Here is a 25,994-nt window from a genome sequence, read left to right as displayed (position 1 = left end):
ATAACCAGTGGCATCTACATCTGCAGAACGTGAAGAACCAGTGGCATCTACATCCGCAGAACGTGAAAAAACAGTGGCATCTATATCTGCAGAACGTGAAGAACCAGTGGCATGTACATCCGCAGAACGTGAAAAAACAGTGGCATCTATATCTGCAGAACGTGAAAAAACAGTGGCATCTACATCTGCAGAACGTGAATAACCAGTGGCATCTACATCTGCAGAACGTGAAGAACCAGTGGCATTGACATCCGCAGAACATGAATAACCAGTGGCATCTACATCTGCAGAACGTGAATAACCAGTGGCATCTACATCTGCAGAACGTGAATAACCAGTGGCATCTACATCTGCAGAACGTGAAGAACCAGTGGCATCTACATCCACAGAACATGAAGAACCAGTGGCATCTACATCTGAAGATGAAGAACCAGTGGCATCTACATCTGCAGAACGTGAAGAACCAGTGGCATCTACATCTGCAGAACATGAAGAACCAGTGGCATCTACATCTGCAGAACATGAAGAACCATCTACATTTACAGAAGATTATACAACTATAGAAGCCATCCCCCGTGTTTAGTGTACATGCCGTGCAACATATTTGGAATCAACACGAGTGAAGTTGGACTTACGAACAAATCCACTTACATACATTCCTCTGGAACCCTAACTCGTTCGTAAGTAGAGGAGTCCCTGTACTAACCAAGGTCGACACCTACTTAGCTTGTATAAATCAAAACGTATTTCTTTAAAGGCGCTTTTATTTTTAATCAAGAGGGGCCCTGTACACTCATTGCTATTATCCCGCCATTAAAACTTGAAACTCCACGGAAAATAATGAGGTTGATCTGCAACCACATTTTTCGTAAAAAAATATTGAGTTTTCATCGATGCAAGCCAGTCTGACTCAACAGGTGAACGATTTGAGTTCAGTTTAGCACGTAGGCTGTCGCGACCAATATAATCCATAATAGAGACAGGAGGAGGATGTCTCCATAGTTCTGGCTGTTGCCTGATGGTGCTGGTTGCAATTACTGGCGGAACGTCACGCTGTGGGTTCACTCTCCAACACACCGGTGTGCTGAGCGAGTAACGAATTGGCACGTTCTGTTTACGTGATAGACCTTACTATGTCGGGTGGTGGTTAGTTTAACGACACATTTATATTCACGCAATCGAAGCCACACAAAGACCTTCATCATGCTCTAAGTTCCCTTTTTCTAAACTTTCCCGGTCCCTTTATCCGCGGAGCCCCTGAGATCCCGAGGAATAACAACGACGACGATGATGATGATGACGACACTGAACGCCCCGCGCGACTCACCGTTGAGAAAGCAGAGGATGAAGAGCAGCAGGATTCTCGAAATCTTCATCGTGCTCCCCGTCCTTGGCTTCTTCTTCTTCCTTCTCTGCCGCCGCGGCCGCTGCCGCTCTTGTCACGTCGCAACAATCTTAGCGGCGTGCGCACAGGGACACTCCGCGCAGCATCACGCACCAACGCACCACGAAACAGCCCCCAGCAGGTGCCCGAATAGCCTCCTAGGCCATTGCCAAAGCCGCGCTCCGGGCAGCAGCAGCAGCAGAAGCTCTACGTTTGGTGTTGCGCCGATGATGGCCAAGAAGGAGGGGGGTGGGGAGAGGTTAAAGGGCAGCAAAGCAAGTCCCCTCTTCCATAGAGGATGCAATCGATTGGCACATTGAAAAAAGGGCCCTTACGATTGTTGCCACAAGCACTCACTGCACTAATGAACATCGCCTCTCTCTCGCTCTCCCTCCCTCTCACTCTCCCCCTCTCCTCCCTCTCTCTCCCCCTCTCGCTCTCCATCTCGCTCCCCACGATTTTCCGTCGCGTGCCGCCGCCGTTCCCATTGTCTGGGGGCCACGCGTGGGACGCCCCCACCGCTCACTCCCATTGGCCCCTCCACCCACCCCCTCTAACCCCCACACCTAGCCAGCGGGGCGGGGGCGAGTTGGGGGGAGGGGGCGAGTTGGGGGGAGGGGGCGAGATGCCGGGGGGGAACATCAGGGTTTATAATCACCAATTCCACGTCTTTTCAAACAAAACGATGTATGAATTCAACAAAAATGACTAAATAAGGTTCAGTGTATGTTAAAAAGTAAGTGAACCCCTGGTTTCATTAGATCAATTAAGATAATAATTAGAATCAGGAGTTTAAATAATGAGGAAGATCTTCAGGGATGAGTTTTTGAGGCCTCACCCGACATAAAGATCAGAAACTTTGTGAGTTTGGTCTTCACTCCATACAGGTCTGTGGAAACAAGTCATGCCACGATTAAAATACATCTCTGAGGACCTCAGAAAAAAAACTATTGATGCTCATCAATCCGGAAAGGGTTACAAAACCAATTCTAATGATTTGGGGCTCCACCAATCCATTGTCAGACCGATCGTCTACAAATCGGGAAAGTTCAAGAGCACAGTCACTCTACCCAGGAGCGGTCGTCCTATCTCCAAGAACAAACCGGAAAATCATCAAGGAAGTCACAAAGAACCGCAGAGAAACATGCAAGGATCTGCAGGCCACTTTCGCCTTGGCTACTGTGAGTGTTCATGGCTCAACGATGAGAAAAAGACTTTACAAGAATGGTGTTCATGGAAGGGCAGCAAGGATAAACCCACCGCTCTCCACAAAGAACATTGCTGCCGGTCTGAAGATCGCCAAAGAGCACGTGAGATGATCCACAACACTTCTGGAACAATGTTCTCTGGACAGGCGAGTCAAAAGTTGAAATGTTTGGCCTCAATGAGAGACGCGATGTTTGGCTAAAACCAAACGCTGCTTTTGAACAGAAGCATCTCATCCCAAGCATCAAGCGTGGTGGTGGTGGTGGTGGGAATGTGACGGTCTGTGGCTGCTTTGCTGCCTCAGGAGGACCTGTACGGCTTGCCATCATGGACATAACCATGAATTCTGCATTGTATATCGGTATTGTACACCGAGAGGCCATAGAGATGTAATAAATAAAAAACATTTATTTCACCAGGTGAGGCCTCACTGAGCTGCTATGCAGTTATTTTTCGGAAGCGACCTTGCTAACACAAATGACAGCTCAACGAAGTGGGCTTCTCATCACGTGGACATTTACAGCAGCCGCCAATTACTCCAAACGCGTGTTTCTACACTGAGCGGCCAGATAAAAAAGTACAATATTTGTTCAAACTAATTTGTCTGTATGTAGAACTTCGTTCGCACCGTACGTAGCCAAGCGTGCTAGTTGGTAAGGCCCACTGAGCTATACAGGTGTTTTCCACAAGCGACCTGGCCACAAATGATAGATCACCGAAGTGGCTTGTCATCATCACGTGCAAATTTATAGCAGCCAAATACACTCGAAACACATTTTTCTAAATGTGGAGGGAAAACCCGAAGGACCCGGAGAAGAATCCACGCGACCATGGATAGAGAGACATACAAACTTCAAATATACAGCAGGCGTAAGTGTAGGGATCGAACCCACGACCCTCCTGTATACCAGGCGAGGTAGTTAACATCTCACTATCACGGCGCCCCTTTGGACTGATGCCAGACTTCGAGGTCTCAGCAGCAGTGTGAGGCTTGTCAAACAAACTCTACTGGCTTACCAGATGTTATTAGCAAGAGTAATACATGGAAACAAATATATCGGCCCCCCTTTCAAAGCTGACAAACACACTATTCTGCTCACGTTATTATTATAAAACTCTAGACGCATTATAACTTATTCAGAATGCAACCTGCAGGCCCCAGTAGCACGGCCCCTGTACACTCTGCGACGAGCTAGGGCCCATGAAATGAGACGGGTGGCTTTGCATTTGAAGCTCGACAGCGACTTTAATCCCCACTTGAAACACGTTGATCCTACCCCAGACGTCTCCACACACGACATTTCCCAGCCTCTCTATCTCAGTCTCTCTCTCTCAGTCTGTCTCTCTTTTTTTTCTCCTGTTTTTTTACGATCAGAGGAAACTATAAGATGCTCGATGTATTCGGCACTTTGCTTCGTTCATCATTTAGTTTTTTTTATGATTTGCTTTACGTAACCCCCCCCCCCTCCTTTTTAAATGAAAGATTGAACAAATATTTTTCGCTCTGCTCTCCCTTACCCCTTCCTTCGCTCTCTACCCCCCTCTCTGCCCCCCCTCTCCTACTCCATGTCGCCCTCTCTCGCTCGCTCACTCTCTCGCTCTCCCTCAAACTACGACAGGTGCTGCATCTGCACGCAGCCCTTCTCGCAGGCCAACGGCCTCCGACGGGTAACTCATAACTGCACGCAGAGCTTTCCGTCACCTGCCACCGAGCACACGGCCTCCTCCAGTGCGCACTGCTCCTTGAAGGCCGGCACGGCGTCTCTCTCAGTCTGTCTCTCCCTCTGTCTCTTTCCATTTGCCTGTCCCATCTGTGTGTGTCTCTCTATTTAGGGGAGCGGTAGTGTAGTGGTTAGCGCTACGCTGCGCTACAAACCTTGGAAACCCGAGTTCGATTCCCGCTCACGGCCAACACCTGTGACGATTATCTGAACCGGTCCTGGGCCTCCCCTAGATCGACTCAGCCTCAAATGAGTACCTGGTGCGATGTGTTGTAAACATCGCCACTGGGGAGACAAAGGCGGCCGGGCGTGGTGCTGGCCACCCACCCCCTCGTGTGCCGTGCCGGCCTTCATAGGTGCTCGCTAACAGCACTTGCCCCAACAGTCTGTTGAGGCTATCCCGGGGATCTTTGCCTGTGTCTCTTTAGGCACGTTTTCACGTGTCTATCTATGAGCTTGCGTATCGGTCCACATGTTGGTGTTGCCTATCGATACGCCAACCAATCAACCAATCTCCATCGTACGTGCCAAACATCGCCCTCGATGGCGTGGGCATCGGCGCGCCGTCGCAACGGAACGGGGAACGGCTCCAGGGGCCACGGAGTTGCGACGGGAACGAGGAACCCGTCGCGACCTCAGCGGCGACCGCCGACTGAGCGCGAAGCGAATTGCAAACCGCGCGCAACGGAACGCGCAAAACTCGGAAGTAGCAAACACAACGTGAGAGATTTGATGGGGAAGGCAAGCGGGAATAGGTGCGTCTCTGCAACAGCCCACGGAATTGAATGTCAGTCCGCGTTACCTGACCACGTGTTGGGGTGCCTATCGACATTGCCAGTCCGCGTTAGCTGTGTTTGCCCGTCTGTCTGTCCCACCCGCGTACCCCCCCCCCCCAAGTGTGCGGTGGAGCTGTAGCGGAGTGGGTGGTGTAGTGGAGTGGGTGGAGTGGGTGGTGTAGTGGAGTGGGTGGTGTGGGTGGTGTGGGTGGTGTAGTGGTGTGGGTGGTGTAGTGGAGTGGGTGGTGTAGCGGAGTGGGTGGTGTGGGTGGTGTGGGTGGTGTAGTGGTGTGGGTGGTGTGGGTGGTGTGGGTGGTGTGGGTGGTGTGGGTGGTGTAGTGGAGTGGGTGGTGTAGCGGAGTGGGTGGTGTGGGTGGTGTAGTGGTGTGGGTGGTGTAGTGGAGTGGGTGGTGTGGGTGGTGTAGTGGAGTGGGTGGTGTGGGTGGTGTGGGTGGTGTAGCGGAGTGGGTGGTGTAGCGGAGTGGGTGGTGTGGGTGGTGTAGTGGAGTGGGTGGTGTAGTGGAGTGGGTGGTGTGGGTGGTGTAGCGGAGTGGGTGGTGTGGGTGGTGTGGGTGGTGTAGTGGAGTGGGTGGTGTGGATGGTGTAGTGGTGTGGGTGGTGTAGCGGAGTGGGTGGTGTAGTGGAGTGGGTGGTGTGGATGGTGTAGTGGTGTGGGTGATGTAGCGGAGTGGGTGGTGTGGGTGGTGTAGTGGAGTGGGTGGAGTGGGTGGTGTGGGTGGTGTGGGTGGTGTAGCGGAGTGGGTGGTGTGGGTGGTGTAGTGGAGTGGGTGGTGTGGATGGTGTAGTGGTGTGGGTGGAGTGGGTGGTGTGGGTGGTGTGGGTGGTGTAGCGGAGTGGGTGGTGTGGGTGGTGTGGGTGGTGTGGGTAGTGTGGCGGTGTGGGTGGTGTAGCGGAGTGGGTGGAGTGGGTGGTGTAGTGGAGTGGGTGGTGTAGTGGAGTGGGTGGTGTAGCGGAGCGGGTGGTTTGGGTGGAGTGGGTGGTGTGGGTGGAGTGGGTGGTGTGGGTGTAGTGGCTGGTGTGGGTGGTGTGGGTGGTGTGGTGGTGTGGGTGGTGTAGTGGAGTGGGTGGTGTAGCGGAGTGGGTGATGTGGGTGGTGTGGGTGGTGTAGTGGAGTGGGTGGTGTAGCGGAGTGGGTGGTGTGTGTGGTGTGGGTGGTGTAGCAGAGTGGGTGGTGTGGGTGGTGTGGGTGGTGTAGTGGAGTGGGTGGTGTAGCGGAGTGGGTGGTGTGGGTGGAGTGGGTGGTGTGGCTGGTGTAGTGGTGTGGGTGGTGTAGCGGAGTGGGTGGTGTGGGTGGAGTGGGTGGTGTAGTGGTGTGGGTGGTGTAGCGGAGTGGGTGGTGTGGGTGGAGTGGGTGGTGTGGCTGGTGTAGTGGTGTGGGTGGTGTAGCGGAGTGGGTGGTGTGGGTGATGTGTGTGGTGTGGGTGTAGTGGTGTGGGTGGTGTAGCGGAGTGGGTGGTGTGTGTGGTATGGGTGGTGTAGCGGAGTGGGTGGTGTGGGTGGTGTAGTGGTGTGGGTGGTGTGGGTGGTGTAGCGGAGTGGGTGGTGTGGATGGTGTAGCGGAGTGGGTGGTGTGGGTGGTGTAGTGGTGTGGGTGGTGTAGTGGAGTGGGTGGTGTAGCGGAGTGGGTGATGTGTGTGGTGTGGGTGGTGTAGTGGAGTGGGTGGTGTAGTGGTGTGGGTGGTGTGGGTGGAGTGGGTGGTGTGTGTGGTGTGGGTGATGTGTGTGGTGTGGGTGGTGTAGTGGTGTGGGTGGTGTGGGTGGTGTGGGTGGTGTAGCGGAGTGGGTGGTGTGGGTGGAGTGGGTGGTGTGGCTGGTGTAGTGGTGTGGGTGGTGTAGCGGAGTGGGTGGTGTGGGTGATGTGTGTGGTGTGGGTGTAGTGGTGTGGGTGGTGTAGCGGAGTGGGTGGTGTGTGTGGTATGGGTGGTGTAGCGGAGTGGGTGGTGTGGGTGGTGTAGTGGTGTGGGTGGTGTGGGTGGTGTAGCGGAGTGGGTGGTGTGGATGGTGTAGCGGAGTGGGTGGTGTGGGTGGTGTAGTGGTGTGGGTGGTGTAGTGGAGTGGGTGGTGTAGCGGAGTGGGTGATGTGTGTGGTGTGGGTGGTGTAGTGGAGTGGGTGGTGTAGTGGTGTGGGTGGTGTGGGTGGAGTGGGTGGTGTGTGTGGTGTGGGTGATGTGTGTGGTGTGGGTGGTGTAGTGGTGTGGGTGGTGTGGGTGGTGTGGGTGGAGTGGGTGATGTGTGTGGTGTGGGTGGTGTAGTGGTGTGGGTGGTGTGGGTGGAGTGGGTGGTGTGTGTGGTGTGGGTGGTGTAGCGGAGTGGCTGGTGTGGGTGGTGTAGCGGAGTGGGTGGTGTGGGTGGTGTAGTGGAGTGGATGGTGTAGTGGTGTGGGTGGTGTGGGTGGTGTAGTGGTGTAGGTGGTGTGGGTGGTGTAGTGGAGTGGGTGATGTAGCGGAGTGGGTGGTGTAGTGGAGTGGGTGGTGTAGTGGTGTGGGTGGTGTAGCGGAGTGGATGGTGTAGTGGAGTGGATGGTGTAGCGGAGTGGGTGGTGTGTGTGGTGTGGGTGGTGTAGCGGAGTGGGTGGTGTGGGTGGTGTAGTGGTGTGGGTGGTGTAGTGGTGTGGGTGGTGTGGGTGGTGTAGTGGAGTGGGTGATGTAGCGGAGTGGGTGGTGTAGTGGAGTGGGTGGTGTAGCGGAGTGGATGGTGTGGGTGGTGTAGTGGAGTGGGTGGTGTGGGTGGTGTGGGTGGTGTAGTGGAGTGGATGGTGTAGTGGTGTGGGTGGTGTGGGTGGTGTAGTGGTGTAGGTGGTGTGGGTGGTGTAGTGGTGTGGGTGGTGTAGCGGAGTGGGTGGTGTGGGTGGTGTAGTGGTGTGGGTGGTGTAGTGGTGTGGGTGGTGTGGGTGGATGTAGTGGTGTGCGTGGTGTGGGTGGTGTAGCGGAGTGGGTGGTGTGGGTGGTGTAGCGGAGTGGGTGGAGTGGGTGGTGTAGTGGTGTGGGTGGTGTAGTGGTGTGGGTGGAGTGGGTGGTGTAGTGGTGTGGGTGGAGTGGAGTGGGTGGTGTAGTGGTGTGGGTGGTGTAGTGGAGTGGGTGGAGTGGGTGGTGTGGGTGGTGTAGCGTAGTTGGTGGTGTAGCGGAGTGGGTGGTGTGGGTAGTGGAGTGGGTAGTGTAGTGGTGTGGGTGGTGTAGTGGTGTGGGTGGAGTGGGTGGTGTGGGTGGTGTAGTGGAGTGGGTGGTGTAGTGGAGTGGGTGGTGTGGGTGGTGTAGCGGAGTGGATGGTGTGGGTGGTGTAGTGGAGTGGGTGGTGTGGTGGTGTGGGTGGAGTGGGTGGTGTGGGTGGTGTGGGTGGTGTAGCGGAGTGGGTGGTGTGGGTGGTGTAGTGGAGTGGGTGGAGTGGGTGGTGTGGGTGGTGTGGGTGGTGTAGCGGAGTGGGTGGTGTGGGTGGTGTAGTGGAGTGGGTGGTGTGGATGGTGTAGTGGTGTGGGTGGTGTAGCGGAGTGGGTGGTGTGGGTGGTGTAGTGGAGTGGGTGGAGTGGGTGGTGTGGGTGGTGTGGGTGGTGTAGCGGAGTGGGTGGTGTGGGTGGTGTGGGTGGTGTGGGTAGTGTGGCGGTGTGGGTGGTGTAGCGGAGTGGGTGGAGTGGGTGGTGTAGTGGAGTGGGTGGTGTAGTGGAGTGGGTGGTGTAGCGGAGCGGGTGGTTTGGGTGGAGTGGGTGGTGTGGGTGGAGTGGGTGGTGTGGGTGTAGTGGCTGGTGTGGGTGGTGTGGGTGGTGTGGTGGTGTGGGTGGTGTAGTGGAGTGGGTGGTGTGGGTGGTGTGGGTGGTGTGGGTAGTGTGGCGGTGTGGGTGGTGTAGCGGAGTGGGTGGAGTGGGTGGTGTAGTGGAGTGGGTGGTGTGGGTGGTGTGGGTGATGTAGCGGAGTGGGTGGTGTGGGTGGTGTAGTGGAGTGGGTGGAGTGGGTGGTGTGGGTGGTGTGGGTGGTGTAGCGGAGTGGGTGGTGTGGGTGGTGTAGTGGAGTGGGTGGTGTGGATGGTGTAGTGGTGTGGGTGGTGTAGCGGAGTGGGTGGTGTGGGTGGTGTAGTGGAGTGGGTGGAGTGGGTGGTGTGGGTGGTGTGGGTGGTGTAGCGGAGTGGGTGGTGTGGGTGGTGTGGGTGGTGTGGGTAGTGTGGCGGTGTGGGTGGTGTAGCGGAGTGGGTGGAGTGGGTGGTGTAGTGGAGTGGGTGGTGTAGTGGAGTGGGTGGTGTAGCGGAGCGGGTGGTTTGGGTGGAGTGGGTGGTGTGGGTGGAGTGGGTGGTGTGGGTGTAGTGGCTGGTGTGGGTGGTGTGGGTGGTGTGGTGGTGTGGGTGGTGTAGTGGAGTGGGTGGTGTAGCGGAGTGGGTGATGTGGGTGGTGTGGGTGGTGTAGTGGAGTGGGTGGTGTAGCGGAGTGGGTGGTGTGTGTGGTGTGGGTGGTGTAGCAGAGTGGGTGGTGTGGGTGGTGTGGGTGGTGTAGTGGAGTGGGTGGTGTAGCGGAGTGGGTGGTGTGGGTGGAGTGGGTGGTGTGGCTGGTGTAGTGGTGTGGGTGGTGTAGCGGAGTGGGTGGTGTGGGTGGAGTGGGTGGTGTAGTGGTGTGGGTGGTGTAGCGGAGTGGGTGGTGTGGGTGGAGTGGGTGGTGTGGCTGGTGTAGTGGTGTGGGTGGTGTAGCGGAGTGGGTGGTGTGGGTGATGTGTGTGGTGTGGGTGTAGTGGTGTGGGTGGTGTAGCGGAGTGGGTGGTGTGTGTGGTATGGGTGGTGTAGCGGAGTGGGTGGTGTGGGTGGTGTAGTGGTGTGGGTGGTGTGGGTGGTGTAGCGGAGTGGGTGGTGTGGATGGTGTAGCGGAGTGGGTGGTGTGGGTGGTGTAGTGGTGTGGGTGGTGTAGTGGAGTGGGTGGTGTAGCGGAGTGGGTGATGTGTGTGGTGTGGGTGGTGTAGTGGAGTGGGTGGTGTAGTGGTGTGGGTGCTGTGGGTGGAGTGGGTGGTGTGTGTGGTGTGGGTGATGTGTGTGGTGTGGGTGGTGTAGTGGTGTGGGTGGTGTGGGTGGTGTGGGTGGAGTGGGTGATGTGTGTGGTGTGGGTGGTGTAGTGGTGTGGGTGGTGTGGGTGGAGTGGGTGGTGTGTGTGGTGTGGGTGGTGTAGCGGAGTGGCTGGTGTGGGTGGTGTAGCGGAGTGGGTGGTGTGGGTGGTGTAGTGGAGTGGATGGTGTAGTGGTGTGGGTGGTGTGGGTGGTGTAGTGGTGTAGGTGGTGTGGGTGGTGTAGTGGAGTGGGTGATGTAGCGGAGTGGGTGGTGTAGTGGAGTGGGTGGTGTAGTGGTGTGGGTGGTGTAGCGGAGTGGATGGTGTAGTGGAGTGGATGGTGTAGCGGAGTGGGTGGTGTGTGTGGTGTGGGTGGTGTAGCGGAGTGGGTGGTGTGGGTGGTGTAGTGGTGTGGGTGGTGTAGTGGTGTGGGTGGTGTGGGTGGTGTAGTGGAGTGGGTGATGTAGCGGAGTGGGTGGTGTAGTGGAGTGGGTGGTGTAGCGGAGTGGATGGTGTGGGTGGTGTAGTGGAGTGGGTGGTGTGGGTGGTGTGGGTGGTGTAGTGGAGTGGATGGTGTAGTGGTGTGGGTGGTGTGGGTGGTGTAGTGGTGTAGGTGGTGTGGGTGGTGTAGTGGTGTGGGTGGTGTAGCGGAGTGGGTGGTGTGGGTGGTGTAGTGGTGTGGGTGGTGTAGTGGTGTGGGTGGTGTGGGTGGATGTAGTGGTGTGCGTGGTGTGGGTGGTGTAGCGGAGTGGGTGGTGTGGGTGGTGTAGCGGAGTGGGTGGAGTGGGTGGTGTAGTGGTGTGGGTGGTGTAGTGGTGTGGGTGGAGTGGGTGGTGTAGTGGTGTGGGTGGAGTGGAGTGGGTGGTGTAGTGGTGTGGGTGGTGTAGTGGAGTGGGTGGAGTGGGTGGTGTGGGTGGTGTAGCGTAGTTGGTGGTGTAGCGGAGTGGGTGGTGTGGGTAGTGGAGTGGGTAGTGTAGTGGTGTGGGTGGTGTAGTGGTGTGGGTGGAGTGGGTGGTGTGGGTGGTGTAGTGGAGTGGGTGGTGTAGTGGAGTGGGTGGTGTGGGTGGTGTAGCGGAGTGGATGGTGTGGGTGGTGTAGTGGAGTGGGTGGTGTGGTGGTGTGGGTGGAGTGGGTGGTGTGGGTGGTGTAGCGGAGTGGGTGGTGTAGTGGTGTGGGTGGAGTGGGTGGTGTGGGTGGAGTGGGTGGTGTAGTGGTGTGGGTGGAGTGGGTGGTGTAGTGGTGTGGGTGGAGTGGGTGGTGTGGTGGTGTGGGTGGTGTAGTGGTGTGGGTGGTGTAGCGGATTGGGTGATGTGGGTGGTGTAGTGGGTGGTGTGGTGGTGTGGGTGGTGTAGTGGTGTGGGTGGTGTAGCGGATTGGGTGGTGTGGGTGGTGTAGCGGTGAGGGTGCTGCGCTACGAACCTGGTGACCCCAATTCCATTTCCGCTCACGGCCAGCACCACCGGAGACGAATATCTGTACCGGTCCTGCCCCCCCCCCGCCCTGTGAGTATCTGCAGACGTGGCGCGTAAATATCGCCACTGGGGAGACAAAGGTGGTCGGACGTGGTACCGTTCCGACCTTCGTACGTGCACGCGAACAGCAACTTGCCCCACCAGTCTGTCGAGGCTATACGGGGGATCTTTGTCTATTGTTGGAGCTGCAGTGGATTGCGACGTACACTGGGCTATGAACCCGGTGACCGGAATTTGATTGCTGATCAATAGTGAACATCAGTGATCGGTGGTGAACATCAGTGATCAGTGGTGAATATCAGTGATCAATAGTGAACATCAGTGATCAGTGGTGAACATCAGTGATCAGTGATCAGTGGTGAACATCAGTGATCAGTGGTGAACATCAGTGATCAGTGGTGAACATCAGTGATCAATAGTGAACATCAGTGATCGGTGGTGAACATCAGTGATCAATAATGATCATCAGTGATCAATGGTGATCATCAGTGATGAACATCAGTGATCAATAATGATCATCAGTGATCAGTGGTGAACATCAGTGATCAGTGGTGATCATCAGTGATCAATGGTGATCATCAGTGATCAATAATGATCATCAGTGATCAATGGTGAACATCAATGATCAATGGTGATCATCAGTGATCAGTGGCGAGTGAGAGCTGAGCCAGCCCCGTGGCACCCTTCAGAGCAGATCGACAGCGACGTTGACGCGCTGACCAGGGTAGAGAAGTGATTGTGGTCAATCAACCCCCATGACCGGCGTGGCATGGAGAGTCCTTCATCAGCATTGGATCGACACACAAGGCTCTAAATGATGGCTTTCGAGACCACCACTATCCAGCATAGAAACAGGAGGATTTTCTCCACAACTCTGGCTGTCGCCTGATGATGCCTGATGATGCCGGCTGCCGTAATTGCGGGCGAAACGCAACAATACTCGCATTGTCAATGTTGCAGTGGCTTCACTCTCCAACACACCGATGTGCTGAACTAGTTAGTAATTGGCGCGTTCTGTTTACGTGACAACCCTAAACAACGGGTTTAACGACACATTCATATTTAAGCGATCTCAGCCCCCATAGAAAAACCCCCCATCTATTATGCTTTAAATGATGATCACCATACTGTTAATACTACGCCCGTGCGTCTGTCAATGTGTGGTTCAATTAACGTAGCCGTCGGCCGATGAACCTAAATGTTATTTCGTTTTCCGAATAATTTCCTTTGTCTTGAGTGTCCTTCGCGCAACCTACGAATCTTCACGCGCGTTTGTGTTTCGTGAACCTTCGTGGCCACCCACGTCTGCGCGTGAACGTCGCTGTAGATCTGCGGTTGTGCTCAGATCAGCCGAACAAAACAAAAATCGGCCGTGGCTGCCTTACGCTACGGGGGGATGCGATGACAGCATTGGACACTGCATTATGTTTCGTGCACTATTTTCGATGACCCGTGTTCATCGCTGTATTTGATTGTCTTTGCTTTCGCCAACGAGACTCATCCTCTCCTCTTCCCGAGTCCTCGCCTGCTGAGCCTAAATCGACTTGGAACGCGTGCATCGATTGATGTCTGTCAGTTCTGTTCCTCTTGTCCGTGTGTTGAAAACGAATCTCTTTAGAACTGCTTTTCTTGTGTTCAGTTTGTTGTCCTTAGCCCACACCTCCATGGGTCTGTCTCCATATCTGTGGGTCTGTCCCCCTATCTGTGGGTCTGTCCCTATATCTGTAGGTCTGTCCCCATATCTGTAGGTCTGTCCCCATATCTGTAGGTCTCTCCCCATATCTGTAGGTCTGTCCCCATATCTGTGGGTCTGTCTCCATATCTGTAGGTCTGTCCCCATATCTGTAGGTCTGTCTTTATATCTTTAGGTCTGTCTCCAGATCCGTGGTTCTGTCTCCATATCTGTGGCTCTGTCTCCAGATCCGTACATGTCTATATATCTGCAGGTCTGGCTATATAAATGCCTCTAGCTCTATACCCGACTGTCTGCCTGTCATGCGAATTTTCCATCTCCGCCCGCCTGTCTTGGCCCCTCTTCACGCCGTGACAAATCACCGCCCCAATCGATGCATGCGCGGTGCTGGTGGCGGTGCTGGTGGCGGTAGCGGTGGAGCCGCGTGCCGTTTCTCAAGGGCCGCGGCCAGGAGGCCCTCGAGCGCCACTCTCGTCATTAAACAGCAGAGCTACTTCACACCTCTCGACGTATCTGAGCTCTCATCTCAATGGGACATAACGATCAGGGGGCCGCGAAGCTTCGCCACCGGCATGCGATGTAAACAGCCCTGCGGTGGAACCACGCGAAGCGCTGGACGCGCAGTCCAGAAGCCACCAGTTGGATTCCAACTCCCGGCAGTTGACGAAAGGACCCCCCCCCTTACCCCCTCTCCTTCCCGCTCTCCCCTTTCCTCCCTCCTTTCCCCACCCCTTTCTCCCCCCTCCCTTATGCTTCATCCTTTCCCCCTCCCCTTCCCCTCCTACCCCTTTACCCCCTCCCATTTCACCCTCCTCCTCCAGTCTAAATATTCTGATGCCGAATCAATGCGGGGTCAATGAGATCAGCACAACTTTGGTGGGAGTCAACAGTGGCCGTCCTATTGAATGACCCGTCCCAACCATGGCAATTTGGAATTTCCTCCACGAGGTGAGGGAAATGTTTGACGAGCACTACCTTGAACTCAACTGAGTAGCAAACCAGTTCCACCTTTTGGCTTTTATTGCACGAGTAAATTAAAGATGGTAGTCTGTTTAAAGATCTTTTTTAGATACTCCGATACAAAATCACAAACGAGATGGTTTAACTGCATGGGAAATAATAATTTAAAATCCCTAAAACACTCGAAACAACAAGTATGTATTCAAGTCGTGCATTAAGTATAAGTGCGACCATTACTTGAGAATGTGGCCTCATAGTGGCCGTGCCAAACACGCTGAGCGATCAGAGCCGAGATCCTGGATTGCAATCCAGGTTTTGTTTTTTTTGGGTGCAATTGTGAACAAAAGTCATATCGGACATGAGTACATCTAATCGGCATGATCCTTGGTTTCACTGCAACTCAAAGACCTAGTTCCCACAAGGCGTGTGTGGCGACGTTAGGAGATGTCCCGTGTGTGTGCTCTGCATCTGAAGGCCTGAAGACTAGAATCGGTGATCTCGCCGACAATGTGTTCATCAGGGAGGCAGTTCCATATTCCGGCCAGCAGAGTGAAGTGGAGCTTCTGTACAAGAAGCATGTTCTGGCTAGCCCATAGCAGCGCGATTGACATCACAAACGAAGACAAATTAAATGTTTACAAGAAACACACGGAAAGTCAACAAATGAAAGTATAAAAGTGGAAAAAAACAAAACACACTCAATATTTTTTTTTCTAAGTAAAAAAAACTAATTGCCAAATTATCCCAATGCACGACTCTCCTGAAACATAGCCTGGAAACTCCGCGAAAGTGTGTTGGATCAAGAAAATGTATTATACAAATAAGAATGTAAATTACGTCTCTCAATCGCTGAACCACAAATCTGGAAGGCAGTTGCCAGGCTCTGCAGTTCTCTCTATAGATTGTCATCACTGCTTTGGGGAGATGCTGCGGAATGTTAACTACCTCGCCTGGTGTGCAGGAGGTCGTGGGTATGATCCCGCCCCTGACGCCTGCTGCTGTATATTTGGAGTTCGCATGTCTATCTCCACGTGGTCACGTGGATTTTCTCTGGGTCCTCAGATTTTTCCCCTCCACATTTAGAATCAAGATCACACGTTTATAGAGAATTCCACTGCTGCTATACATTTCCACGTGATGAATTAGCCAGTTGGTTGAGCTATCATTTGTGGCCAGGTCACCTGGTAAAAAAAACAAATTAATTTCACTATCGCCAGTGTTGTTATCCCTGCTCTTGGGGAAAGACGCTGTGACTATCACCGGCGTTGCTATCACCGCTCTTGGCTACGTCCAGGGAAACTGATTGCAGTGCAGCGCAACCCCCAGCAGGGCGTAGGAAAGGAAATATCCGTAGACGAGCCGGGCCCCGGCACTCAGATGCCCCCACCTCGCCAGGTCGCCGGTGAGGTCATTCCTGGAGAGCGCGCCGAGAGCCGCGCGGGCCGCCGCGTCTCCCAGCCTCGCGGCCCAACTTCGGTGCCCGTCCGCGGCACCTACGGCGGGCCCCGGGGGGTACACGTCCCCGGGCTCCGTCCGCCCGTCCGCGGCTGCCGCGTGCAGAGCGTCGGCCTCCCGGCTCCCAACCCTCTGACGGCACTCGGCGGTGGCGGGCGGGTCGCGGCCGAGATGCCTTCTTGCGACGGAGGTCGCTGGACGCGCGAGATGCGGCGGCACACGGGGTGGGAATGACAATGGCGACGATGATGGTTGCGCCGTTGATGATGATGTTGTGGAGGATGTCGACAACGACGGCGCTGGAGTTTCCGACGCTGTTCCATCTCGCGACGCATCCGGCCGCCGACTTGCTCCGCCGGGCTCCAGGTGCCGCCCGAGCGTGAGGTGAGCTGCAAACCAGTAAACCGCCGGGCAGGAGCTGGCCAGGAAGCGCGTGAGCACCTGGGCGGGAGACACAGCGAAGAGGCCACGTTCATCGGAGAAAGGAAACCAGAGTAAAGGCGCAGTCCTTGCCTGGTAGTTTTAGTTCAGGCTAGGGTTCGGGAGCGGGGTTTATTATCCGCCCGTGGTTGAACCGGGTCCTCAACAAACGCAGCCGCGAGTCGATGATCTTAAGCGGGTTACCAGTGAGCGCGTGATGTCCTTTGTCTAACCGAGCAGGAGACTCATTGCCGATTCGCTGTCCATTTCAGAGGAGAGGATCTTGGAGGGGTTTTTTTTGTATTAAAGGCGCAGCCCTGAAAGTGCTCTGCTCACGACCACTGCAGGGCTGGAAGGGCCTTCACTGCGGGTAATATTGGTAAACTATTCCACACCTGCCGCACATCTTGTAAGCGACGTGGAGTACCCACAACCCACACCTGGACCCACCAAACACAATGCCCCGACTCACTGAGTGCTGTGTACTCGTTTCTACTGTTGCTGGGTGGACAGTGGACAGACACGGGATGGGGGGGGGGTAGTTTAATGAAACTGTCCCCGTTGTTTAAACCACCGTGCCGGGAGATGGGATGGAACCAGCAACCTCGATACATCGCTAACCCCACGGCAGCAACCCAGCTGGAGAAAGTTGCAACGCAAGACGGTTATGATTATTATTCTTTTAATTACTATTATTTTTCTAAATCACCTAAATGTCATTATTCCTTAATTATAACAGTGTTTACATTGTTATTTTATTATTAGTGTTATTATTATTCAAACCCAATTAGAAAAGTTTCAACAGAATAGTTTTTAATGATTATTCTAATCATTATTCTTTTTCATAATTATTGAAACAATGTTATTTATGAATTATTATTTGGATAATGATTTTATTCTACTTCTTTTACGATTATTGTTTGTGACTATTATTATTCAAACCTAATTGGAAAAAGTTGCAACACTAAAAATATGGTGCAATGGTGTTACTATGATTAACCTCATTACACTCGTTTGCCCAGAAAGTCCTGATTGAGTCTCAAGACTCTCTTTCAGGAGGGTCCTGCCAGGTTTTTGCAGTAGGGGGGCGACGCTGCAGTTGCTGTGTAATGCCAACTTAGTAATTGGATGGTCTGCAAATTACAGTGATGCTGTGTGTGTGTGTCGATGGGAGGTAACTGGCGGTGGAGGAAAGCCACACAGAACAGGCAGAGAAGAGAAACTCCACACCCTCACTCAGTCTCACACACTGACACACACACTCTGCAGAACAGGCAGAGAAGAGAAACTCCACACCCTCACTCAGTCTCACACACTGACACACACACTCTGCAGAACAGGCAGAGAAGAGAAACTCCACAGACTCACTCAGTCTCGCATGCTGACACACACACTCTGCAGAACAGGGAGAGAACACACAAACTCCACACACTCACTCAGTCTCGCACGCTGACACACACACACTCTGCAGAACAGGGAGAGAACACACAAACTCCACACACTCACTCACAGTCTCACACACTGACACACACACACAGTCTGCAGAACAGGCAGAGAAGAGAAACTCCACACACTCACTCACAGTCTCACATACTGACACACACACACACACTCTGTGTGTTCCCTGCCTGTTCTGCAAACTCCACACACTCACTCACAGTCTCACACGCTGACACACACACACTCTGCAGAACAGGGAGAGAACACACAAACTCCACACACTCACTCACAGTCTCACACACTGACACACACTCTGCAGAACAGGGAGAGATCACACAAACTCCACACACTCACACACAGTCTCACACACTGACACACACACACTCTGCAAAACAGGGAGAGAACACACAAACTCCACACACTCACTCACAGTCTCACACACTGAAACACACACACACACTCTGCAGAACAGGGAGGGAACACACAAACTCCACACACTCACTAACAGTTTCGCACACTGACACACACACTCTGCAGAACAGGAAGAGAACACACAAACTCCACACACTCACTCACAGTCTCGCACACTGACACACACACACTCTGCAGTACAGGAAGAGAACACACAAACTCCACACACTCACTCACAGTCTCACACACCGACACACACTCTGCAGAACAGGGAGAGATCACACAAACTCCACACACTCACACACAGTCTCACACACTGACACACACACACTCTGCAAAACAGGGAGAGAACACACAAACTCCACACACTCACTCACAGTCTCACACACTGACACACACACACACACTCTGCAGAACAGGGAGGGAACACACAAACTCCACACACTCACTCACAGTCTCGCACACTGACACACACACACACACTCTGCAGAACATGGAGAGAACACACAAACTCCACACACTCACTCACAGTCTCACACACCGACACACACACACTCTGCAGAACATGGAGAGAACACACAAACTCCACACACTCACTCACAGTCTCGCACACTGACACACACACACACACTCTGCAGAACAGGGAGAGAACACGCAAACTCCACACACTCACAGTCTCGCACACTGACACACACACACTCTGCAGAACAGGGAGAGAACACACAAACTCCACACACTCACTCACAGTCTCGCACACTCACACACACTCACTCGGCAGAACAGGGAGAGAACACACAAACTCCACACACTCACTCACAGTCTCGCACGAGTCGGGAATCGAACCCAGGTGCTTCTTGCTTGTGAGACACGAGTGTTTGCCCTGTGCCGCCTTAACAACACACCTGCACGTGCATACACGTCAAGCCAAACAGCAGCATCGCTGCCAGGTGCGCGACGTAGACAAACGTAGTGGAGCTGTAATATCCGGAACGGAGGCCCATGCCCTGCAAAGTACACCGGGAGCACAGAAGTAAGGTCAACATCGGCTGCAAGGAGCATCGGTGGAGACACACGGACGCTCGCTCATAATTATTTTGATATTCATCTAGGATTGAAGCTTTCGTGACTGCAGAAATTATACTCATTGTTTTTTTCGGTAAAGTCACGTGTGCAGAAATAAAATAACATTTAAATAAATTAAATTAAAATAAGTCACGACGTTTCGAACGCAACACAAGCGCTCATCATCAGGTGGAAATGGGGTGAAACACACAGCGAGGGAACACACAGGGGGACACCACGTACACAGCACACACGTGAAATACGTGGTCAACCAGGTTAGTGTCTAACTGTGTTGTTGGCCGACTGGTTTGCGTCACGTGATGTTTCTAAGGTCTGTTGAGTTTCTCGTCTCCCATCTTCTTGTTGCATTTGCTTACGTGCAGTTTGCCGTTCTCTATGTGCTGTGTACGTGGTGTCCCTCTGTGTGTTCCCTCGCTGTGTGTTTCACCCCATTTCCACCTGATGATGAGCGCTTGTGTTGCGTTCGCAACGTCGTGATTTATTTTTATTTTATTTGTAAAAAAATTTGTTTGATATTCCCAGCTACCTTCCAGATGTGCTGCAGTCGGCATTGTGTTCGGGTCGCGAGTTCGAGTCGTATGTCCGGGTCGTGTATTCACAGTTGTACGTTTGGGTCGTGCGTTCGGGTCGCGTGTTCGGGTTGCGTGTCCGAGTCGTGTGTCTGGGTCGTGTGTCGGAGTCGTGTGTTCGGGTCGCGTGTTCGAGTCGTGTGTTTGAGTCGTGTGTTTGGGTCGTGTGTTTGAGTCGTGTGTCGGGGTCGTGTGTTTGAGTCGTGTGTTTGAGTCGTGTGTTTGGGTCGTGTGTTTGAGTCGTGTGTTTGAGTCGTGTGTTTGAGTCGTGTGTCGGGGTCGTGTGTTTGAGTCGTGTGTTTGAGTCGTGTGTCGGGGTCGTGTGTTCGAGTCGTGTGTTTGAGTCGTGTGTTTGAGTCGTGTGTTCGAGTCGTGTGTTTGGGTCGTGTGTTTGAGTCGTGTGTCGGGGTCGTGTGTCCGAGTTGTGGAACTCGGGAGCCGTGCGGGCCCCGCGGAGTGGGAACCGGGGGTTCCGACGCACGCACCGAAGCCACTGCGGGTGGCGGTAATGGTGGTGGCGGTGATGATGACTGTAGTGGCGGTGATGATGGTAGGAGTGGTGGTTATGGTGTCGGCCATGGCGATAGCAATGGCGGTGATGGCGATGGTGGCTTTTCAACAGCGACGAACACAGCACCGGAAGCTCACCGCTCGCCAGTTCTCACCTCCTCTCTGCCCGCACCGTCCTGCACGAGCCCAAGCCTCAGGCACAGCCGCCAGTTTCGCCTCGCGTAGCTCCACACGGCCGCGGCGGCCAGCACGGCCATAGGCGCCGCCAGCGCGAAGTTGGGCAGCTGGCGCGCCGTGTAGTAGCGCAGGAAGCCCACGTCCCAGTGCGTCCGCTGGACGTGCCCGTACAGCGTCGGCCAGCCGGCATGGCAGTACTCAGCCGGGGACTCCGCGGGGCGCGCGGCCCCGCGCACCACGTAGCCCCTGCTCCGCGCGTACGCCAGGAGGCGCTCGGGCAACGCGACGCCGCCGCCGTCGCCGCTCCGGCAGAAGACGTCGCGGCCGTAGGCCTGGAAGGCGACGAACGGGGCGGCGACGGCCGCCGCCGAGGCCGCTGCCAACGCGACGGAGAGGACGTCCGACGCGTAGGTCCGCCCGCGGCGGCGGCACGAGTCGGCGCAGAGCGAGAGCGCTCGGTGCACGGGGAACCCGGCCGACACGACGCCGTTGGCGCGGGCCGCCGCCGCCAGGGCGAAGAGGGCGACGCTCGTGCCGCGCCGGCGCAGCTCGAGCGCGAGCGCCGCCGCGAAGGAGAGGCACGCGAAGAGGCTCTCCGAGTAGGCGGCCGACATGAAGACGGAGGCCGGCGTGACGCAGAAGAGCAGCGCAGCGCGCAGCGCCAGGGCCTCGTCGCGCAGCGCGGCCGCCCCGAGGCCGTAGAGGGCGGCCGCCGCCGCCGCAAACGCGACGGCGTTCAGGCAGACGGCGGAGAGGATCAGGCGGCCACGGACGTCCGGGTGGCCGGAGCCGCCGGAGCCGCCGTCGTTCTCGTCGCCGATGCCGACGAACGCCAGCGTTCTGACGAGCACGGGGAAGAGCGGGAAGAAGGCTACGCTCTGCTCGTAGGCGTAGCCGTGCTCGGCTACGAACAGGAAGTATGCGGCGTCCCAGCGCGCGAGGCCGCCCAGCGACCACTCCACGGCGCGCGAGAAGGGAGACTCGTGGGCGGACGGCGGGGGAGCAAACGCACCCGGGTCGTGGTCGGGGATCAGCAGGTTGAGCGGCAGCTGGTGACGGGGAGGTGGCGGTGGGAGGAGGGAAGAGGAGGAAAAAGGGGTGGGAGTGGGGGGCCAAAAGTAGGTGATAAATTATAATGAGCGGGCGCTGGCCACGGAACGTTCACTCTCGTGGCACCACTCCGTCTCCCGACGTCCGCCCACACGCTTCCCCCGTCAGCCCGAGTGCGGGCGATGTGCTGTGCATGTCGGGATGTGGGGTGGGGGCTGCCACCAAGTGTGATGATACACAATTATACATCAAGTCCCTGTTGGCCTTCGGTTTGTTATTTCTACCCCCATGTTATCCGAACTGCGCTGTCGGTGTGGTCTCGTGACAACGAGGTTACGTTAAGATCTCATCGCACAGTGCAACACTTGGGCGTTACAGAGGGGGCCCGTGAAAGCAGACACTGCAGAGCTACCTCCCGAGATCCACTCCAGTGACCTCTGGTGCACACACAGCAGAGGGCAGCACTCTCCAACCCGGTCTGCCATATGAGAGTAATGTTGGGCCCAGGATAGTCAAGCCGATATTTGTAATTCTCAAAGCATCCATTGGTGATCATTTATGCAGCCACTGGACACCAGGCTGGAAGCATCAAACTCACTTCCACAGGCAGCTTGCCAGGATTCGAACCCCGGATCCCATCGGTGACAGCTCAGGGCTCTGACCTCTGATGCCATCGGCCACCTCCCCCATGCTGACTGCCTTAGTGACGAGGGCTCGGCTCCAACACTCAGGCCTCAGCTACTCGGCTGCTTCCAAAGATGCGTTGAACGAGCGGCTCAGCAGCGGCTCACCTCAGGCTCGGCTCATGAATCCTGAGCGTGGCTCATACCGCGTGTGATGATACACAACTATACATCAAGTTAAGCCGGGGCGCCACGGTGGCAGGATGTTAACTGCTTCGACTGGTATACAGGTCGTGAGTTCGATCTCTACCCGGACGGCCGCTGCATATTTGGAGTTTGCGTGACTCTCTCGCTACGGTCGCGTGGATTTTACTCCAGGTCCTCCGGTTTTTGCCTCCAAATGTAGAATCGACGTGCGTTTAGCTGCTACGTGATAACCGCCACTTGGTTAGCTCAATGGGCCTTACCTGATTTAAAAAAAATAGTGAGAGTAGTAAGCGTGGCTTTGAGCCACAGCTCAATGGAGCCAAAGGCAAGCCTGAGCCGAGACGAGCAAGACAGGACGTGGGAGTGCTCGCAGGGTAACGCACGCGGGTCTCCCACCCCACCTGCAGCAGCAGCGTGGCGACCCTCGTGAAGACAGCAAACCGCACCACCACCCACACGGGCGAGGAGGAGGGCTTCATGCCGAGCGTGGCTTTGGCGTCGCTCGGCGCACGGTGCAGCGTGGACCTTGCTGTGGACACGCACACAGACAAAGATCCCCCTTGCAGCCTTAACAAGCTGTGGGGCAAATGCTGTTAGCAAGCAGCACCTATGAAGGCCGGCACAGTACACGAGAGGGTTGGTGGACAACCCCACGCCCAGCCACCTTTGTCTCCCCAGTGGTGATGTTCACACACCACACCAGGTAATCATTAGAGGCTGAGTCGACCTAGGGGAGGCTCTGGGCCGGTTCAGATAATCGTCACTGGTGTTGGCCATGAGCAGGAATCGAATTCTGGTTACCGGGTTCGTAGCGCAGTGCGGTTACCGCTCCACCACCGCTCCCCACAGACACACAGACACAACAACCGCCATTCACCACTAAGTGACGGTGACGTCACCACGGCACTTGTGCCAGGCCATGTGCACGTTGAGGCCACGTGAAGTGTCGAACGCCCGCTGGCAGGCGGTCACGGGGCAGACCCAGGTGCCACGGGTCGACTGAGATGACTGGCCGATGCACCACCTGTGCCCCCTACTGTGCAAATTTCTGTGCTTTAGCCACCCGGCGCTCCGCTCGTTGTTGTGAGCGTCGCTCCTCCGCCCTCCGTTGTTGTTGGAGGGCGACTGCCTCCAACTGCCCAGTAGCGTCCTTCACGAGCCTCCTCCACTGAGGCCGATCGTGACACCGCTGGTACCAGTCATCGGTAAGTCCTCTCAGCTCCACGCCCTCCTATACCACATCACTCCATCTCTTTTCTAGCCCGTGCCGCGCCCGTTTTGCTAACCGAACAAAAACTGTTTCGTCATGCGGTGGCTGGGCATGCGAGCTACATGGCCCAGCCAACGCAGACACACAGACACACTGACACACACACAGACACACACACAGACACACTGACACACACACACACTGACACATAGACACACAGACACACTGACTTGTTCAGCTTCACCGACTGTGGGGACAAATTACGTTCGCGAAAAATCCCCAATAAAAGTACATCCGTCAATTACACCGTGGCCTTAAAAGGAAAACGTGTATAATAGCCGACGTTTCGGGCAATGGCTCTTCTTCATAGCCATCGCATAGAGCAGTGGTTCTTAACCTTTACTGCAGCCCTGCACCCCTTTTGGTTCTCAATTGTAAAATATATGTTAATACTTAGAAGTTTGATGAAATAAAGTTGTACTTGCGTGCCCGTGCTTAATTTGTTTTCGATTATTTACCGTCTTAAAAAAAGAATCTGTCCATGTCTCGCTACCCCCAGGGGGTTGCGAGATGCACCCCAGGTGAAGAAGAACCACGGGCTTAGAGCAGTGGTTCTTCACTGCAAGGCCCCCATCATCATCATCGTCGTCACCGTGCTGCTGTTAAAACACCCCAATGGTTTCAACTGGTGTGGCGGCCCTCATTCACACGAGTGATGACGATGTATAATGATTACACTGGTCAACAAAAAATTCTGGCCTGGACTTTTGCAGCTGTTTTAGACTAATTTCAGGGTGCTGATTCCAAATCTGATCTCAAATTTGCTCTATCACATCTCATTTTTATGCTATCGGCATACCCCATTTTCATTGATTTTACCCAAAATTAACTCTGTCACTTATGATTGCAAGTTGTTGCGAGTCAGTGACTGCTTTAGTGTTAAAATATGGTGCTGTATTTTTAGGATAGTGTGTTTATAATATAATTTTATGTAGATATCCACATTTATTTAATATTTTTCTTCTGCAGTGTTTATTGAAAATGCAATATTTGATATCTCAAAAACCTAAAGTGATAGACAAAAACTGATGCCAGATTTGGAATCAGCACCCCAAAATTACCTTAAAACCGTTGGAATACCTTATGCCAGAAAAACTGTGTTGACCAGTGTTATCGGTGAAAAACACTGCCATTTCAATACGGGCACAAAAAACGTCCTTGTTTGTGTTTCTCCCTTGCGTTGGGACTCTGTAGGATGAACGTTGAGATGTGTTAGGGGCATGGAGTGACCAATGAGGTCTGGCATGGTCTGTGATAATAAGGCAGGGCCCTGATCAGGGGTTGACAGGTCTGCAATAGACACAGGGGGTGACCAGTTGACCGATGTGGTCACGCAATACTGAAGTCCACGTGTCAACGCCATCGCCCTAATGATCACCTCACACTCGATGTGATCACACTCCGATTAATCCAATATCGTGCGACGTCGCATAGGGGCCGTCCATAAATGACGTCACGCCATTTTGTACGATTTTTGACCCCCCCCCTTCGTCACACAGTCACAAAAAGTCAGACCCCCCCCCCTCAAATATGACGTCACAAAGCTCTGCCCCCCCCCAAATAAAACATGCTTCAAATCGCTTTAAACTATTGTCATTGTAGTGCGTATTTAATGTGGCTGCACTCTGATGTTGTAGGAGAAAACATTTATTAAAAAGTCTATTTCATTAAGTAGAACGTGTTGTCTATATTTATTTAAAGTTGCGCATTTTGATGTGACGTCACATTTCTCAGACCCCCCCCCCCAGGTGTGTGACGTCATTTATGGACGGCGCCGTTCGTCGTCAACGCCGAATAACTTAATCTTGATTTGATCTGAATTACTTCTCAAGCCAGACGAAGCTTCGCATGTAGTTCAGACTGTGCATTTAATAACAAAATCGCAATACATTAACCGCACGCTTAAATGCCACTCGATAATAGAAGGAACACTTCTTTTTCGCGTCGATTACATCTCGCAAATGTGAATGAGTCGTGAACTCACCAACACCTGAGCACAGCCGATTCGTGAGGTGGGTTTACGAAAAAAACCCGCGGCTAATGTAAGCGTCTACCTGGGCACAGGTTACGATGCCGGGTTTCCGCTGGCGATTACAAGCACCAGCTTCGTCAGGCCGCTTTGCCAGGACGTCTATCGATATGGATATAAACGCGATCTTAATGAACCTAACGAAGAACACAAAGTCTAACTTTGTTGTTACAAGATTGGAGGATGGTGGGTCACGGCTGCCCCCGTTGAGCGGTGACCGCGCTCCCGGAACACAAAACGCCGAGCACCGGAACCAAAAACCGCGTGAGGGCACCCGGACGTGCGACGCCTGCGTGCAGCACAAGACGGCTCACTCGCGCACAAGGCTGCACAGTCACAGGAACAACTCAGTCAACACAATAACAAGAGCTGCCCAGTCTACACAGTGACCACAGCTGCCCAGTCTACACAGTGACCACAGCTGCCCAGTCTACACAGTGACCACAGCTGCCCAGTCTACACAGTGACCACAGCTGCCCAGTCAACACAGTGACCACAGCTGCCCA

At 54.4% G+C, this 25,994-nt stretch overlaps 2 protein-coding genes across 4 annotated transcripts in view; both read right to left on the bottom strand.

The window, feature by feature from the left end:
• The window catches only part of LOC144947866 (uncharacterized), a 54,743-nt gene extending 52,795 nt beyond the window's left edge, over positions 1 to 1,948 (bottom strand). For both annotated transcript variants that reach the window (XR_013640112.1, XM_078877232.1), the window contains exon 1: positions 1,328 to 1,948. Coding sequence is in view for 1 of the 2 variants with exons in the window: in XM_078877232.1 (XP_078733358.1) it covers positions 1,328 to 1,376 (49 nt within the window). In the remaining variant the exon portion in view is untranslated. The remainder of the gene's footprint in view (positions 1 to 1,327) is intronic.
• A 159-nt stretch (positions 1,949 to 2,107) lies between these two features.
• Positions 2,108 to 25,723, bottom strand: PIGV (phosphatidylinositol glycan anchor biosynthesis class V). 2 transcript variants are annotated; one of them, XM_078877231.1, is made up of 6 exons: positions 25,444 to 25,723; positions 22,591 to 22,718; positions 20,288 to 21,358; positions 18,873 to 18,974; positions 15,632 to 16,140; positions 2,108 to 2,273 (listed from the first exon to the last, which is right to left on the bottom strand). In XM_078877231.1, exons 2-6 carry the CDS (start codon positions 22,666 to 22,668, stop codon positions 2,219 to 2,221), a joined length of 1,815 nt encoding a protein of 604 aa, XP_078733357.1. In that variant the 5' UTR covers positions 22,669 to 22,718; positions 25,444 to 25,723; the 3' UTR covers positions 2,108 to 2,218. The 2 variants fall into 2 exon arrangements, with proteins under 2 accessions (XP_078733357.1, XP_078733356.1); XM_078877230.1 differs by lacking the exon at positions 2,108 to 2,273 and having other exon boundaries at positions 14,556 to 16,140.
• Positions 25,724 to 25,994: the final 271 nt, after the last annotated feature.

Source organism: Lampetra fluviatilis, chromosome 47 (genome assembly GCF_964198595.1).
Source record: "Lampetra fluviatilis chromosome 47, kcLamFluv1.1, whole genome shotgun sequence".
NCBI lineage: Eukaryota > Metazoa > Chordata > Hyperoartia > Petromyzontiformes > Petromyzontidae > Lampetra > Lampetra fluviatilis.
Note: the sequence above shows the minus strand (reverse complement) of the source record. Positions and strands in the feature narration are given on the sequence as shown.